Below are 16,167 nucleotides of genomic sequence, written 5' to 3'. Positions count from 1 at the left end.
CGCCAAAGCCCTCCGAACATGTACGCCAAGGGTGCCAAACACAGTCAACAGACCTCAGCGGCGCTCGGACGTGCTGGAGTGGGTGCAGGCATCGCTTTAAGCCGCCTCGTCTGCCAGCTGTGGTGCGATGTGTTGTTGTGTCCGTGCGGGTAGGTGGGTGCTTGTGTGTGCACGTGCAACAGGTGGTTATTCACGTTCTGGCTACGAGGCAGACCTTCAAAAGCAGCCACAGAAATTGAGCAAAAACGTGAAGAAATGATTAGCTCTTCTACAGTAAACCTCACCGTGAGCCGAGCACAAAAATCTAATGTCCTCCACTCCGATGTCATTTTGGATCTTTATCAAAGTTTATAATGAAATCGGTCTGTGTGCGCAGCACTACATTGTTTGCTTTGTTCCACCTGCAGTGTTTAAGCTCAACGTCAAAGCAGAGCACAACACGCACACACACTCACACAAACCAGCACCAATACACAAATACACACACACACTCACTCTTTCTCTCTCTCTCTCTCTCTCTCTCTCTCTCTCTCTCTCATACACACACACACACACACACATCTCTCATACACACACACACACACACACGTGCAGACACAAAAGCTGTCTGTTTTATCACATACTTGACACTGACAAGCCAATTACAAAAGCCATAGGTCTAACTCATTTGACGTAAGCTGTTGATCAGAGCCAAAAGGACTTGATCTCCTGGATTCAGACATCAAAAGCACTTCGTTTATGCGTCATTCCCTTTTGTTATTTTGCTTTTGGACTGGGTGAGGGGGGGTCCTGTGTCCGAGCAGTTCTGAGAAAACGTCACCACCGTGGTCACCAAACCGCCCTCCGACCCAGCAGAGTGAGAGCAGACCAATTAACAGGGTCTTAATATTTCTCTTGTATGCACTCTCTCTCTCTCTCTCTCTCTCTCTCTCTCTCTCTCTCTATTATATCATCTATCTATTGGCCAATAAATCAATTAATCAATTAAGTAATCAATTACTGTAATAAATCAACCAGTCAAGTTACCTATCTATCTATCTATCTATCTTTTTTCTCTCCATCCCTCCATCTACTCATCTGTCTATCTATCACTCCACCGGCCCAGTGGAGAGGAGTGGGAGCAGACCGATTAGCCTGGCTGACGACACAAATGGCCAGGTCTGCTTTCTACCAGCGTGCCCTTCGACAGCGACCCGGGGGAGCAGGCCGGCAGTGGCCGCTAATGCCATTACGGACGCTGCCACAATCCAATGAAAATGATTAGGGCCGACCCTGGGCTCTGCCTTGGCCCGGACGGGAATGAATTCGTCTAAATCACTGTCCTCGTCGGGATGCGAGGGACGGAGCGCGGAGCAGCGTGTGTGTGCAGCCGTGTGTGTGCCGACGCTCCGCCGAGTCTCCGCAGCTACTCTGTTGCCGACGCTCCTGTTGCCCGATGCTACGGTTACCGATAAGCCGGTCCGAACTAGACCAGTGGAAAACCTGCGGCACACGCCTCTCCACAGTTAAACGACCTCACACAAATTAGCATGCGCAAGAATCCTACACCGCAAAACTCCAAGACCAACTACACCATATTAAACCCATATGAAAGAAATATGCAACTAACCATAAACCTACTCCACAAAACACCAGAGACATTTAAACCACTGCACCTGTCTAGCATTGAAAGAGTTAATACAGACGTCACTACACCAACCGTATCCAGTGAGAGCAGGTAAATGACACCACAAATCCATCTACTGCAACCCTTCACCAAGAAACCATCTGTAGGAAACCTATTCCAAAAACTGATCCCCTAGTGACGAGGCCATTGTAGAGTCATAGGGTAGATGCTACATCAAGACCCAGTAGAGCAAAACCTATTGTGTTGGAATATCATTAAACATTTGATATGCACCATTTGCAAAACCTTTTAACACAAACAACATCTTGCACAGCTTGTTTAGTAATAATTATTTGATCTATTCTCCCTAGTGCGGTACTTGCTGCAGTGATGCTCTTATAAGTGGGAAACATTTTTTAAACAAAAAAAGAGAACTATGAGGGTCAATTACATTTCTCTTCACTGACACTTTCAGATGTGCACCCACAGTAACACATTCGCTTTGTTACCCCTGTTGTGGCACTGCGAGAAATGATGATAGCTGCCTTGTGGTTGAGTGATTCTACTGCAATGAAAGAGCCCCTACCGCATGCATGCGTGTTGTGTGTGTGTGTGTGTGTGTTTGTGTGTGTGTGTGTGTGTGTGTGTGTGTGTGTGTGTGTGTGTGTGTGTGTTTGTGATTAAGAGAGAGAGAGCGAGAGAAGGGGGGGGGGGGGTGATGGGGAGGCACCCATCTTTAGAAACGCACGCCATGAATTTTGCCTGGCAAGCAGCTCCACAGTGAAGAGGATGAGGAGCTATTATCCAGAAGCCTGGAAGTCATTGGCATGCTTAGCCTCCTCACGCACACAGATGCCACTCAGCATGTACACACACACACACACACACACACACACACACACACACACACACACACACAGATGCCACTCATAGTGTTCAGCTTATGGCTTGTGATGACCTAATAATGTGATGCGCGTCCACACCTCCCTCTGCCGCCAGGGGAAATGTATATGCATGCACCGCGGCCCTCGCTCTTCCTGCAAACGCCTCACAGGAAGTAATAGCCAAAGGCAAACAGTGAGCAAAGAGGGGGGGGGGGGGGGGAAGCAATAAGAGGGGGGAAACTCATCTTTTTCGATCCGATCTTTTCCAGGCCATTATTTCAATGTCAGTGTAATTGAAGAAACAAAGAGGAAAAGAACTGGGACCCTGCTTTAAGCATTCTTATTAAGCTCTTAAGCATCCTAGTGCGGCATACATAACAGTCAGTTAAAGTTCTGGGGTGAAGTTAATAACATTATTATAACATAACGTTATAATATGTCTACTATGTCTAATATATATATATATATATAATAGATTTCCTGAATACAAATCTTAACTTTAAGATAAATCTTTACTTAAATTATGCAACATTTCTGCAGCCCTGCGGTTAATGCTGTGAGCGGCGTATCTACGGGAATGTATTTCTTCATTCTTCTTTATTATTAAAGCATGATCTAATTTGGAGTCATTGGCCCACACCATCCATCACACATAGAAACCAGCCCAGATATGAGTGCAGAAGTCATTTGACGACAGGAATCACGTGTGATTTATGAAACTGTTCGTTTCACTCGAATTACAGCAAAAGACTGAACAGGTGCTGTTGAGTGTGGCAGAGGCCTTGCCCCTAGAATTTAAAATATGGAGGTTCATATGTCCGTATGAAGGCAAAATGTCTGATCTGAGGACAGCCACAGTGACGTTGCAAGTCTAGCTGAACCAGTTAGTTGTGACTATCAGAAGTGGCATGGAAGGAGGTTCGGGAGAATATGAGGACTTAAGTGTTACGAATTTTGTTTTGCAGGCAGAACGCAAATGCATTCATTACAAAACAATACGACGCACTCCATTTGTCTCTGGAAAAAAATAACACAAATATGTCCATGGAACGCCGGAGACTGGATGGATGAAAGCATTTTCTTTTCTGCATAAGAAAACAAAAGCGTAGTACATGACCTGACGGTTGTGCTTTTGAAAATAAACTGATTTTATCAACAAAAGTAATTCTGTGCTTGTAATGGGTGTCCTTTCATAATGTGTGTGACTTATTATAAACAGTAGGTCTGACCATAAGTTGTGCTTTGGTGTTTTGGATTGATCTTTGTTAGCCCCAGAAAGTTTGAGAACCTCTGCAACAGACAATACTCCAGTAATATAAGTAACTCTCCAACTTTCCAACCCTCCGCCAATTTACCATGCTGCACTGTTAGACCATGATAACTCAACAACTTGCACACCAGACTTGATGTGAGATTTGAGCATAGCCACCCGCTCACGTTCAGACTCATATGCTTAGGCAAGCTTTGCATGGAAATGACCGGTAAACATGTCTTACACCTGTTTTTGTGTTCTCCAGTCGTTTCACAACTGAGGGTCACTGGGTTATTGGGCACCTGAAATTTACGCTTAATTCTGTAAGCTTGTGTGTATATCATTAGATCAAACATTCAAGGGTAGGTCACCTTTCGATCAGGGCTATTTGAGTAATATCAGTTATCAATATTGTTTACAGAGGGCACAAACAATTGTGCGATACTAATTGGCTTCACCTGGCCGAAAAAGGTGTATTAACCGTATGAAGGAGTATTTACCGTTTGTTGGCCATAACACACTTGTTAATTAAATCGCCAAACTTTAATGAACTGAGACATTGCATCCAAGCTGTGATACAGACGTTCAGAACGTAGTAACATTGTAGCATATCACGGAGGTGGATTTTAGCTAGTTGGATGGCATGTAGGCTAAGTAAAATATTTTCAAAGCTAAGGTTCATCAGAATCCTCGGACATGCCCACTTGACAACAGGAGAAATAGGACAACAGGAAGTGAAGACAACACAAGTGGCAACGGTGGACGAAGAGGGATAATGGACTTCATGGCATTCGGTTCACAGATATAAATGCACTTACAAGGTGAAATGCCCCTCTGCTGTGCATCGGGGTCGTTTCACCTCCTCAACGTGCATTTATTTCTGTGAACCTAACGCCGTGTTGTCCATTATCCCTTACATATTTCTTATGTAAAACACCGTTAAATATTACGAACATGCACAACAGTGTGTGTGTGTGTGTGTGTGTACTGTATGTGATGATGAGGTGGCATTTGCCCGGTGGGGGGCGGTCACTCACTTATTTCTGTGAACCTAATGCCGTGTCGTCCATTATCCCTTACATATTTCTTATGTTAAAACACCGTTAAATATTACTAACACGCACAACAGTGTGTGTGTGTGTGTGTGTGTGTCGTGTATCGTGTATGTGTCTGTGCATCTGTGTGTGTGTGTGTGTGTGTGTGTGTGCATGTGTGTGTGTGAGATGAGGTGGCATTTGCGCCGGTGGTGGTGGGGGGGCGGTCACTCACTGGCGGAGGGCGTGGAGGCGTCGGAGTGGACGGGCGGCGTGGAGGGCACGTAGGACGGGAAGAAGAAGGAGCGCAGCGAGCGCTCGGCGTGGAGAGGCGAGCGCTGGGTGGGCAGGTTCTCACAGCTGCCCACGCTGCTGTGGATCTTCAGGTTCAGGGGCTTGTTCTTCTTCCTCGCCCTGCACAACGGAACCGCACCCAGGGGACAGAGCACAAACACACACGTCAACAAGGGCAGATTGAGCTTGGAGGCGCTAACTTGATGAGAAGTACTAAAATCTGTGTGCGTGCGTGTGTGTGTGTGTGTGTGTGTGTGTGTGTGTGTGCGTAATCTGCGTATGTGTGTGTTTGTGTGTGTGTGTGTGTGTGTGTGTGTGAGAGAGAGAGAGTATGATGTGGATGTGGATGTGTGTATGTCCAGAATCAATTATTAGCATAACGTGGAACTTGCAGCTACAACATTAAGACAACAATCTGGTGAAACCGGATTTACAAGAATCTCCATTAACCTAAATGGTTTATTTCACTCTGTCTGCTCTTTTTACAGTTTTAATTTCCATAATGCTGCTTTAAACTCACTGACTGGGAAGAACTTCTCCATCTGCAGGAATATACCCAATGGGCAAACTGCAGCCTGAGTAGCAGGCTCTCCACAGGGACTCCAACCATCTCGCACCATGGAGAAATTGAAAGGCCCTTCTATTACAGGTGTGACTCCATCCAATCGACCACCCTGAGCGTGTACCCCTGTACTGAAATACCCAGAGACTGCCATGGGGGGGGGGGGGGTGGGCATGAAGGAGTGTGTGTGTGTGTGGGGGGGGGGGTCATCTGTGAAACCGCATTTTTGAAGCCCTTCACTTCATAATGGCCCCTGCTTAGCACAGCTCTCCACTGGCCAGTCATGGTCAGTGTAAGCACATGTCAAGAGCCACTAACAGAGCAGCCACGGTGACCCTGTAAAGGTGACCCATATACGTAACATGCTCTAACCCCCTGCTCTCTCTCTCTCTCTCTCTCTTCTCTCTCTCTCTCTCTGTGTTTGCCCTTTCGTAGCTCACACTCTCTTTCTCTCTCTCTCTCGTTCATTCATTCTCTTCTCATCACTCTGTCTCCTTAACACCATTAATGAGCGTGCGCTCCTGGAGCAAGTGAGAAAGAAAGAAAGAAAGAAAGAAAGAAAGAAAGAAAGAAGGAAAGGAGAGAAAGAGGAGAGGGAGAGACAGACTCCTCTGCGAGATAGTTCATTTAGATGCCAGCGAATTAGAGCCTTGAGGATGTTTCCTCCAACTGAGTCAGACAATTAGACGCTTAAACTCGCCAGCCACATCATTGCCGCCCGAACCCCAGCGCAATAAAGCCAGTCCCCGCTCCAGGTTATCAGTTCCCCTCTCTTTTATTCCGGCTAAAGCCTTTGTCAGCAATTTAGGCAAAACCACATTACGCCACTCTGATCTAATTAAGTTCATTCATCTTCCCGCGTGCGCCGCTGACAATGAAAGGGACCTCCGCGCGCGGCGGACGAGCTCGCCGGTGTTGCTTACTACGGCTGGAAACAGGGGGAGGAAGCTGCAGCTATACTTGGCCACGCTATTATATTTCAGTCTAGAGCGTATGAGTGATGATGGGGGGTAGCACTTGAGGAATATGAGGATAAAAACGGAAACAAGTCCAAACAAGCGCAAACAAACTTGCTGCAAACTGCCAAACCTCAACCTGCAGTACAAGTGTTTTCAAAGGAATCACCATCTTCTGTGAAGACAAAAAACAGCTTGCAGCCCCTTGCATTAGAGATCTCTAATGTAATCCAATTTTACATTACCAAGTTTCTATGAATTTTATATTATCTTACCATTACCATAATCACATAAACTTCAGAACTTGGAAGCTTTCTTGTTGTTTAGGAAAAATGTCACCAAAGTATGAAAGATACGCCATGAACAACCCTGAAAAGCCTGGTATTAGTTGGGTCTGTGATGTTGATGACTACTGCAGCAGCAGCCTCAGGCTGGCTACCAGTCGTGATGATCATTGGAATGATCCTCATGGAATGATCTCTGGCCCTGAATCACCAAAAAGATAAAGAAGTGTGTGTGTGCTTGAGAGAGAGCGAGAGAGATAGATAGATAGAGAGAGAGAGAGAGAGAGAGAGAGAGAGGGGTTGTGGTTGTGAGTCAAAGAGAGCAAAAGGGAGGGAGAGAAGGACAAGCGGAAATACAGCAGAAAGTATGACAGACATAGAGATAGAGAGATAGAGAAAAAGAAAGAAAGAAAGCTAGATAGAGAGAGAGAGAGAGAGCATCTTTGGGAAGCTTAGAATAACAACTTGTCAAGGCATCCCCATATCACCATGCACCCCCCTGCTGCCAGTGTCTGGAGCCCCAGCGTCCTCCCTCTGCTCTTGGGCTTGCGAGCGCTGCCTCCCCCCTCCCCGGTGCCAGCATGGAGGCTGCTGTCAGTCTCGTCTGATGTTAAGATTTTAATGCATTCCTCATCCGTGCTGAGAGCTGTGTGTGTGTGTGTGTGTGTGTGTATGGCCTGGCCCTTGACAGCAGTGACACACACAGACACAGACACACACATAAACACACACACACACACACACACACACACATACACATGAACAGACACACACACACACACACACACACACACACACACACACACACACACACACACACACACATACACACATACATACACATGCCCCAGGGGATGGAGGGTACTAGCAGGGGGAGGGGGCAGTAAAACAAGTGGATATGAATTGGAGGGGCAGAGGAAAATAAACGAATGTTTCAATCCTCTGTCCTCAATCCTTCTTCCTACTGCTACACGCCAACAGGTTGCACAACTGTGGGATCTGATAGTGGAGTGGGGTGGAGGGGAGAGAACTGAATGAGGACGTGGAGACAATGTATCTCTTGAAGTAACCCATTGGTGATCAAATCTAAATCAGTATGCTGGCAGGCACAAACAGTGAGAACTAATGCTACAGTATTTTACCAGTGCTCTGGTACTCTATCCTTGGCACTGCTGAATATGGCCTGTTTCGCTGGTCATGTAGAATGATCTTTATGTCTTTATCTACAGGCTACAAAAGCTGTGTTGTAGTCCTAATGTAAACATATCTACAGTACATTACATACTGAAATAGTTTGACACGTGACTCTCTTAATAGTCTGATTTTACAGTATATCCCACCGGATGATGACTACTACGCTGACCTTACTCGTTACTTTAATATTATGGTACATACAGGCAGCTCTCAGAGTCCTAGGCACTGAATCAATTTCAATTCATTCACATGCTTTGCTTTGGGGATGCTTGATAAAGATAACCAATATCTTCAGTTGTCTTGAAGTATCATCTTGAGATGTCAAAAGATCTAATGTTCATTGAAACCTTGAAAATAAATAAAGTGTATTAGTCTGGAGAGATACACTCATCACCTCAATTAAAACACCCGTCTTTTTTTCAGAACTAAGAGATTCTCAACAACCCTGAACCTGATCAATGTTTTGTCCTGAGGAGGATGCCAGGCTGTCTCCTGCTGACTAAAAATTACCCAAAAATACCGCTAATAAGTTTTCATCCATTCCAAATCAAAAAGAATTTTTAAGTGTTCAGTCTGACAGCAGTTTTTTTTTTTTTTTTTTTAAATATCTTTTTTTCCCCACTTTGCTTTTTTCTCTCCTTAAAAACTCATCACACAGAAGTTAACATTTATTTTTGGCGATGAACCTGGCATCAAAGCCAGACATCTTGCGAGCAGCGCGCGGGAGCCAAGACCAATTACCGCACGGGCCCGACTGCAGCCCCGCTCCGCAACACACACCCAGGTGCCGCCGTGACGTCGTTACGGCCGCGCCGACCAATGGCGGCGTCCCATCATCCTCCAGTGAGAACACAGAGGACACTACAGCCCTGCAGGTGCTCGGGCTCCTATAAAAAGACGGTCGGCGCAGGCCTCGTTAGCTAACAAAGAAAAACAGGCTGCAGCGCTCCATAAAGAAATGAGTCCGTAAATAGGAGAAGGCAGGGTGGAGGGAGCCATTTTTGGTAGGAGGTTCACTGGTCAAAAAAGGGGTCACTCTGATCATGTTTGATGAGGAACAATGTGTGCAATGCTGCTGTTACAGGCAGAGAGTTCACTTTGACTTAAAGCATACACTTACATCTAGATTTATTTGACATATTATATGTATTATACAATTATATAAGTGGCCAGCTAGCTAATTTAATAATGACTTGTATGGTATTGCTGTTACAGGCACTCTGACCAGAGATTGACCAAAACCCACTGTGACTTTTAATCTTCTGACGATCTATCTTGTCTATCCATCTATGCTCTTGAATGTAACTTAACTGTGTGACTCTGTGACCATTAGTCCAGGAACAATTTGTTTGTATTTAACGGGCATACACTGAACTCTCTGTTGAGTTCAAATATCAACAATCTTTCACCAGGATCAAGGACACTTCTTCCTCTTGCTCAGGTGATCTAACAATAGCAGTAAAGGTAGCAAAACAACATTTACCAGACTGAATAACACATTAAATATTACTAGTTGACAAATCCTGGTAATTTATCAGTGAATGTAAATAAATCTTCAGCACTTGCCATTATATACTGATTATGAACTAACGGGTATGGTGCCTTCATGTTGATCCACGCATTAGCCAATGCTACTTTATTGCGCTAAATTAGAACACTATCAGATGAAGAGGCGCGCACATCTTGACCTGTTGAACACTGTAATCTTCCTAAATTCATCAAAGAGCAGCTGTGATGCTAAGTACGAAGCCCCCTGGGTTTCTGAGTACTCTGAGGCACAACAAGCCAGTGGGAATCAAGCAGCTCCTCATTTCAATTACTTTGATTCTACACTCAAGCATTTTATCAGTATTTTTTTTTTCAAAGGCATTTCCAGCAACGGGCTGAGGGCACAACTGAAAAACCTTGTTAGCTCTCATGAGTTCTCTCTCTCAGACACAGACATGCACACGCACACGCACACACACACACAAACACACACAGACACACACACACCCACACACTCAGAAACACACACACCACACACACACACACACACACACACACACACACACACACAGACACACAGACACACGCACACACCCAAACCCTCACCCACACGCCACTCATCATACCTACGCAAGCAGATGCGGGAGGTGGCTGATACCTATTGTGTTGTCCTACCCTGCAGACAGGTGAGTCACCTCTTGTCTTTTATAGTGGCCCGTATGATGGAGAGATTCAACCTCCTCAGGGTCCCAACCCCTGGTGTTGGCGGCGGAGTTCTCTAGCCACACTCCTTAGCCGCATATCACCGCCTCAAACCATTTGGAAAGGTCTAGAAGTGAAGTCTTCATGCTGAACTGCTGCAAGTGCTTGGCTGCCTTTACCTACTCACAACAGATGCGGGAGAGGACTAGCTGCATGCTAACTAGGCTTGCTGTATGCTTACAAACTTAGTGGGAGATTCTAGCTGCATGCTGGCTCAGAGGAATTGGAAATGAGGATTGATCTGTAAATGTAGCTCAAGTGGAGCATCCAGCTTTCACAATCAAAATGGCTGATTTGTAATGCATCAACACACCTTTGATGCTGTCGGGGAAGGTTTTCCATACTGTTTCCAATCACAGACGTGTTTATGCTGCCATGAATCAAACATTCACTATGAAGAAGTCGTTGAAATTCTTCAGAATGTGGTTACGTTCATGTCAATTCAATTGCATGGAATGCAAAGGCTTTACAAAAAAGAAACAGAATGCTCCTCAATCTACTGACATCGGTTAAATTGGGTTAAATGCAGAGAAACGAATTTCCCTCACGGGATCAAAAAAAAAGTATATATTCTTTTCTATTCAATATCTATTGTTCATACCATTGCAGAATCAATCTTCATACGTTAATATGTTAAATATTTCATAATATCCCCTGATAAACGCACAAGTAAATGCCTAGATAAATAATATATATTTACAGTAAATGGCAAAAATATGAAATGATTCTTCTCTGTGATGCAATGGCTTAATTATATTAGGCAGTTATCCTATACTGCTACAGCTGCCACTGGTGAAGTCCCTGTGTCACCAGTGGCACCCTGTGAAGGGACTCAATCTTTCTCTTCAGCTTAAATCACATGACGCGGTGGATTAGCCTTCACGGGCCATTCCCTCTGATGGCTTCAGGTCCACCTACGGAGAGATCCAGGGCGTGCAACACCACTCAGTCACAGATGTGTGTGGAGGCTTCTAGAGAGTCGAGCATCAAGCGAGTGCTGTGGCCTCTTCAACGCACTCAAACAAGGATTTATTCTTTTCTCGATCAGATATGAGTCCACACCAACCAACCGCCCATCTGATTGTTAACATCGAGATGTGAAGACCGGCACAAGAGAAGAAGGGGTCACACCTTTGAATCACGACTTCGAATGAGCCTCTTAAGTGTGCCGATATTGACAGTTATTGGCCACAGCTGAAAACTGAATTGAGTCACAGCAATACGTTCAAACTGCTTGGGGTTAACTCGATAAGGCACCTTTATAAGGCAGGATTTATATTCAAATAACAAACATCGATATTGGTAACGCTGATAACAACTATCGCTCTATCTGACGGATTGCGGAATGAGCTTTCGTGTATATTGCCGGTTGTATTTCAGGGGCATGAAACAAACAAACGGGGTTGTCAACGCATCAGCGTAAATCTCCGACTCGAAGGGCCCCGCGCGCGCGTCCCAAACGCCGAGAGCCGCCCTCACCACACCCGTGGCCCCGCACACAAACTCCCATCATCACCCCGCACTCGTGGGTTTAATAAATCAATTATGCACAGGCGGGCCCTGCGCCGGCCTGGACAGCCAGATGACGTGCCTTTAACTACTCATATAAATTCATAAGCATGCCTCGCCGTCCTGCCGGCCCTCTAGAAGGATGAAGGCCCCTGAGCACTGGGCTAGATGGAGCACGCGAGACGGGCTGGAGTTTTTCTCAACCCCCCAACCCCGTCCCCCCCTCCTCGTTTTTTTTTTTTTTTTTCCCTGATGTGTTCTGACATCCTTTTAATCTGACTGGCCATTAACGGCCGGATGCCAAAGCCCTGATAAACATGGATGAGCTTCCTCAACAGCTCAACTGTTCAGGCACATACATGCACACGCTCACACACACATTCTCTCGTCGCTTCCACTCTATCAAACTACATGCACACACACACACACACACACACACACACACACACATATGCTCATATAAATTCTCTCTGTTTCTCCCTTCTCACTCTCTCTCTAACACACAAACACACACACTTAGTCACTCACAAACACACATCTATAAACAGCACATCCACAGTGGATACCTAGAAACCATCAAGGATCATCATCACACTTATTAGAGTCATCTTTATAAGTCAGATAAACCCTCACAGGGTCAACCATGCATTGTTAGACATGAGATCCTGTGAAGAGTCAGAAGTGCGCAAATATCTCTCTTTGAGCTGGGTTATTTCCCAGATTCAGATATATGATGACAATTTAAACCGGACGTGTTATTGAGAAATAATGAGAGTGAGACAGTGAGGAATGGAGAGAGTGCCAGCCCAGAGAGACATGGAGGAGACATTTTTTAATCAAACCCAAACGTTGAGCCAGAGAACCCACAATACGGACTAATGTCTCCCTTCAGGTGGAGCTAAATCCAGCAAGGAATAACGCTGGAAGGGGAGAAGAAGTAGAAGAAGAAGAAGAAGAAAAAGAAGAAGAAGAAGAAGAAGAAGAAGAAGGAGAAGAAGAAGAGCCCCCCTCCTGTCTCCATAGCACGGCATTGTGATTTATCGGCAAACAGATCAGAAGCAGATCTCAAACTCTGACCTGCAACACCTGCTATGTGTTGATTTTGTGAGGTAGCAAAGTTGCATTATGATAACAAAGGAGCCATAATATGAGTGATGGGCAATGTTCAAAATCAGGCAAGAAGCAGAGTGTCTTAGTAGAGTGCATTAGTTTCAGTTTGCATTTTGTCATCTATTTAATTTAGGCCCCTTTGTATCATGTAGTTTTAAAAGTTTCAACCGGTAACCATGATGGCAGTCATAGACACAGACACAAGAACATCAGTTTTATATCACCCCCCCACACACACACACACACACACACACACACCACCTCCCTCCACCCAGCGCTCCAAGACCCTCCGTTGCACGTAGACGCTGACGAGGCTATGAACGACGGTGGCCTTTCCACACACACATGTTGATCCGTATTAACATACCAAATGAGCTCTGTTAATTATCACTCGAGCCAGGAGAGGTACTCGCTTTGAAAAGGGCACGAGGCGGCAGCGGGAGAGAATTAGAGAGAGGGCGAACGAGACGAGCCGAGGCAACATAAGCAAAATTAATGGTCGCGCATCCACTCCAACTGACGGATGGAAAAGTTTAAGAGGCAGTAAGAGTGCGGCACCTCGAGCACTTTTTTTGGGGGGTGGGGGGTGGGGGTGTCTTTGAAAATGCATTTACTGGCTCTCGTAGCCATGGCGAGCTCGTCCGCGGGCCCTGGGGCACATGAGGCAGTGGTTCGGTAATTTGGGTGGCAGAGGAGTGTGAAACTACACTGCCCGAAGGGATTATTCCTTAGTCATATTTTTTTGGGGTGTCAGGTGGCAGAAAAGTCTTCAGAATTCAGGTGGTGGAAAACTCTTCAGGATTAATGACACAAATTGGACACCATTTCAGGTTATTGCGATGACCGTGACAAGGTTATGCTCCAGCTCGGCATCGGTTGCAGAAAAGAGCATATATAAAACTACACTGCTGGCACAGGCTACTTAAATGTCAAGACCAATCAGGTTACAAACTATTATACTTTAAAGTTAAATTAAATATAGACCTATAAATCATGACAATCTCCTGACGTTCATTCACTTTAGACCATTTCTCCTTGTCAGTCTCCCTTCTCTTTCAAGGAAACTCCTTCAGTCATCAACTGTGCTGTCGGTGCTAGTTACTGTTGTTTTTAAATGTGGAATATGGAATATACTAAATGAGGTCTGGCTATCATTAAATAGGCTTAACCAACAATCCACACACATCCTGACTGCTTCAAATGTGGAGCAAATTTACTACGTCAGGACTTCTGCGCAAACACCCCTGTCCAACCACCTTCCATCTACGTGATGACGACAATACTTCACACATGAATGCACACAGTCATCTTAATAACATTCCACTTTGGCCTCTATAAAAAGATTCCTCATCATCACACATCCTCTGATGTGAGGGAGTCAATAATAAGGAGCTTCCACTCAGCACCAAGGCCTATGAATAGCATCTGCTGAAACATAAAGATCCTTATGTTGCCCATTGACGAACGCCTCTCTTACGGGCTGTGCTGGGTGTGAATGGACGGAGCAATTCATTAAGTAGGGAAGCAGATGCTAATTGCAGGCTGGCTGTCAAGCGGCTCTGTCGACAGCAAGAAACACCGGAGACGTACACCAGCACCATCTGTCCAACTGTCACCGAGTCCACTGGCGTCTCTCTCCAGATTCACTAAGTTTCCAAACCCCTCAGCTACCGGCTCCAGCAGCCACTGCAGCAGTCTGTCACATTATGTGTCCACACACGGGCATATACTGCATTCACACACACACACACACACACACACACACACACACACACACACACACACACACACACACACACACACACACACACATAAACATGTCCACACATGCTCACATGTCCCCTCAGAGCCACACAGGTGCAGTTGTTGTGCAAATTACAAAGAATGCAAATTTGTTACACCCTAATATCCTCACATGCTGTTCCCCTAAATCCCCTTTGCTCCTATGCTGAACCAAAAACGAAAGAATCCAATTGAGGACAACAACGCAGTTATCAAGCAACCCTCACTCCAAATTTACCCTTCCCTTGACAAAGCTCCCTCCACAATAGTGCACCTCAACAATGCCACACACACACACACACACACACACACACACACACATACACACACATGAAAGGCAGCTGGAGAAATCCTTGAAAGAGTAACCAGATTTCTGAGGTTCATTTAAAAACATGTGAAAATGACAGTCATACCTAACCTACCTAACCGAGCACAACCCAGACAAAAGAGAGGGAATGCCTGGGCTTGGTGTGCTGTGCAGGGCTGAGCTCAGATAGGCTGAGAGACGGCGAAGTCGATCCGTCAGCATGCACCTCCTCATCAGGCATGTAGTCAAGTAGCCGTGCACACACAAGAGGCTCACGGAATCTGCAGTCTGAAGAGGCGAGAAAACGTCGGGTCCCTCTCACTCCAGCGAGGGTTTCTCATTAGCGAGGAATGTGTGCAGGGGGGTCAAAGGTTAATCCCTGATCAATGTATGCAGTGGGATAATTAGCCGAGGAATGGGTAGACTACTGATGACTCGCGCGCTCGCTCGCTCGCGTGGCAAGGGGAGACTCATAGAGGCAGTCTCTGAGGGAAGGGAGGGAAGGGGGAGTTCAAGCAAGTCCACACAGTATATCAGAAGGCAAATTACTAAGAGTCTGTTCTCAGATTTGGTAATGTAAATATGAAGATATTTTTTTTCTTTCCCCTTCCTTTCCTTCTTGAATTTCCCCTTGGGTATCAATAAAGTATCTATCTATCTATCTATCTATCGTAATGTAAATGTTACTTGTAATGTAAATGTTTCTCATTCATTCGTTGTGAATAGCTGGAACGCGTGTGTGTTTTTCTGTGTGTGTGTGTGTGTGTGTGTGTGTGTGTGTGTGTGTGTGTGTGTGCTTGCACGTCTGTATTTGGTTTTCAATAGAAGAAAATGATGCCAAATAAATGTCAATAGGAGTGTTTTGATCCAAAAAGAAGTCCAAAAAGAAACTAAAGAGTAAGAGTTTGCAACTTCAGATAACAAGGATAGCCTCTTCATAGATCTGACTTTGCAACAATTTAACATTAACCATTTCCTACATGCTCCTCCAAAATTCAAACATAAACAACAAGAAGCAAACACAAACAGCAAACACTCTCTCAGCAGAAATACATTCTTTCTTTTAGAAGTTAACAGCAAAAACAAACAAACAAACAGCAAACCCCCAAACTATTAGAGAGAAGCAGGGAGAGGAAACAAGCT

At 45.3% G+C, this 16,167-nt stretch overlaps 1 protein-coding gene across 1 annotated transcript in view; it reads right to left on the bottom strand.

Annotated features, from left to right (window-relative positions):
• Positions 1-16,167, bottom strand: part of ksr2 (kinase suppressor of ras 2) — a 93,389-nt gene that overhangs the window by 30,474 nt on the left and 46,748 nt on the right. The window contains 1 exon segment of the mRNA XM_062543840.1: positions 5,012-5,190. Coding sequence (XP_062399824.1) covers positions 5,012-5,190 — 179 coding nt within the window.

This window comes from Sardina pilchardus, chromosome 8 (assembly GCF_963854185.1).
Source record: "Sardina pilchardus chromosome 8, fSarPil1.1, whole genome shotgun sequence".
In the NCBI taxonomy this organism is placed as follows: Eukaryota; Metazoa; Chordata; class Actinopteri; order Clupeiformes; family Clupeidae; genus Sardina; species Sardina pilchardus.
Note: the sequence above shows the minus strand (reverse complement) of the source record. Positions and strands in the feature narration are given on the sequence as shown.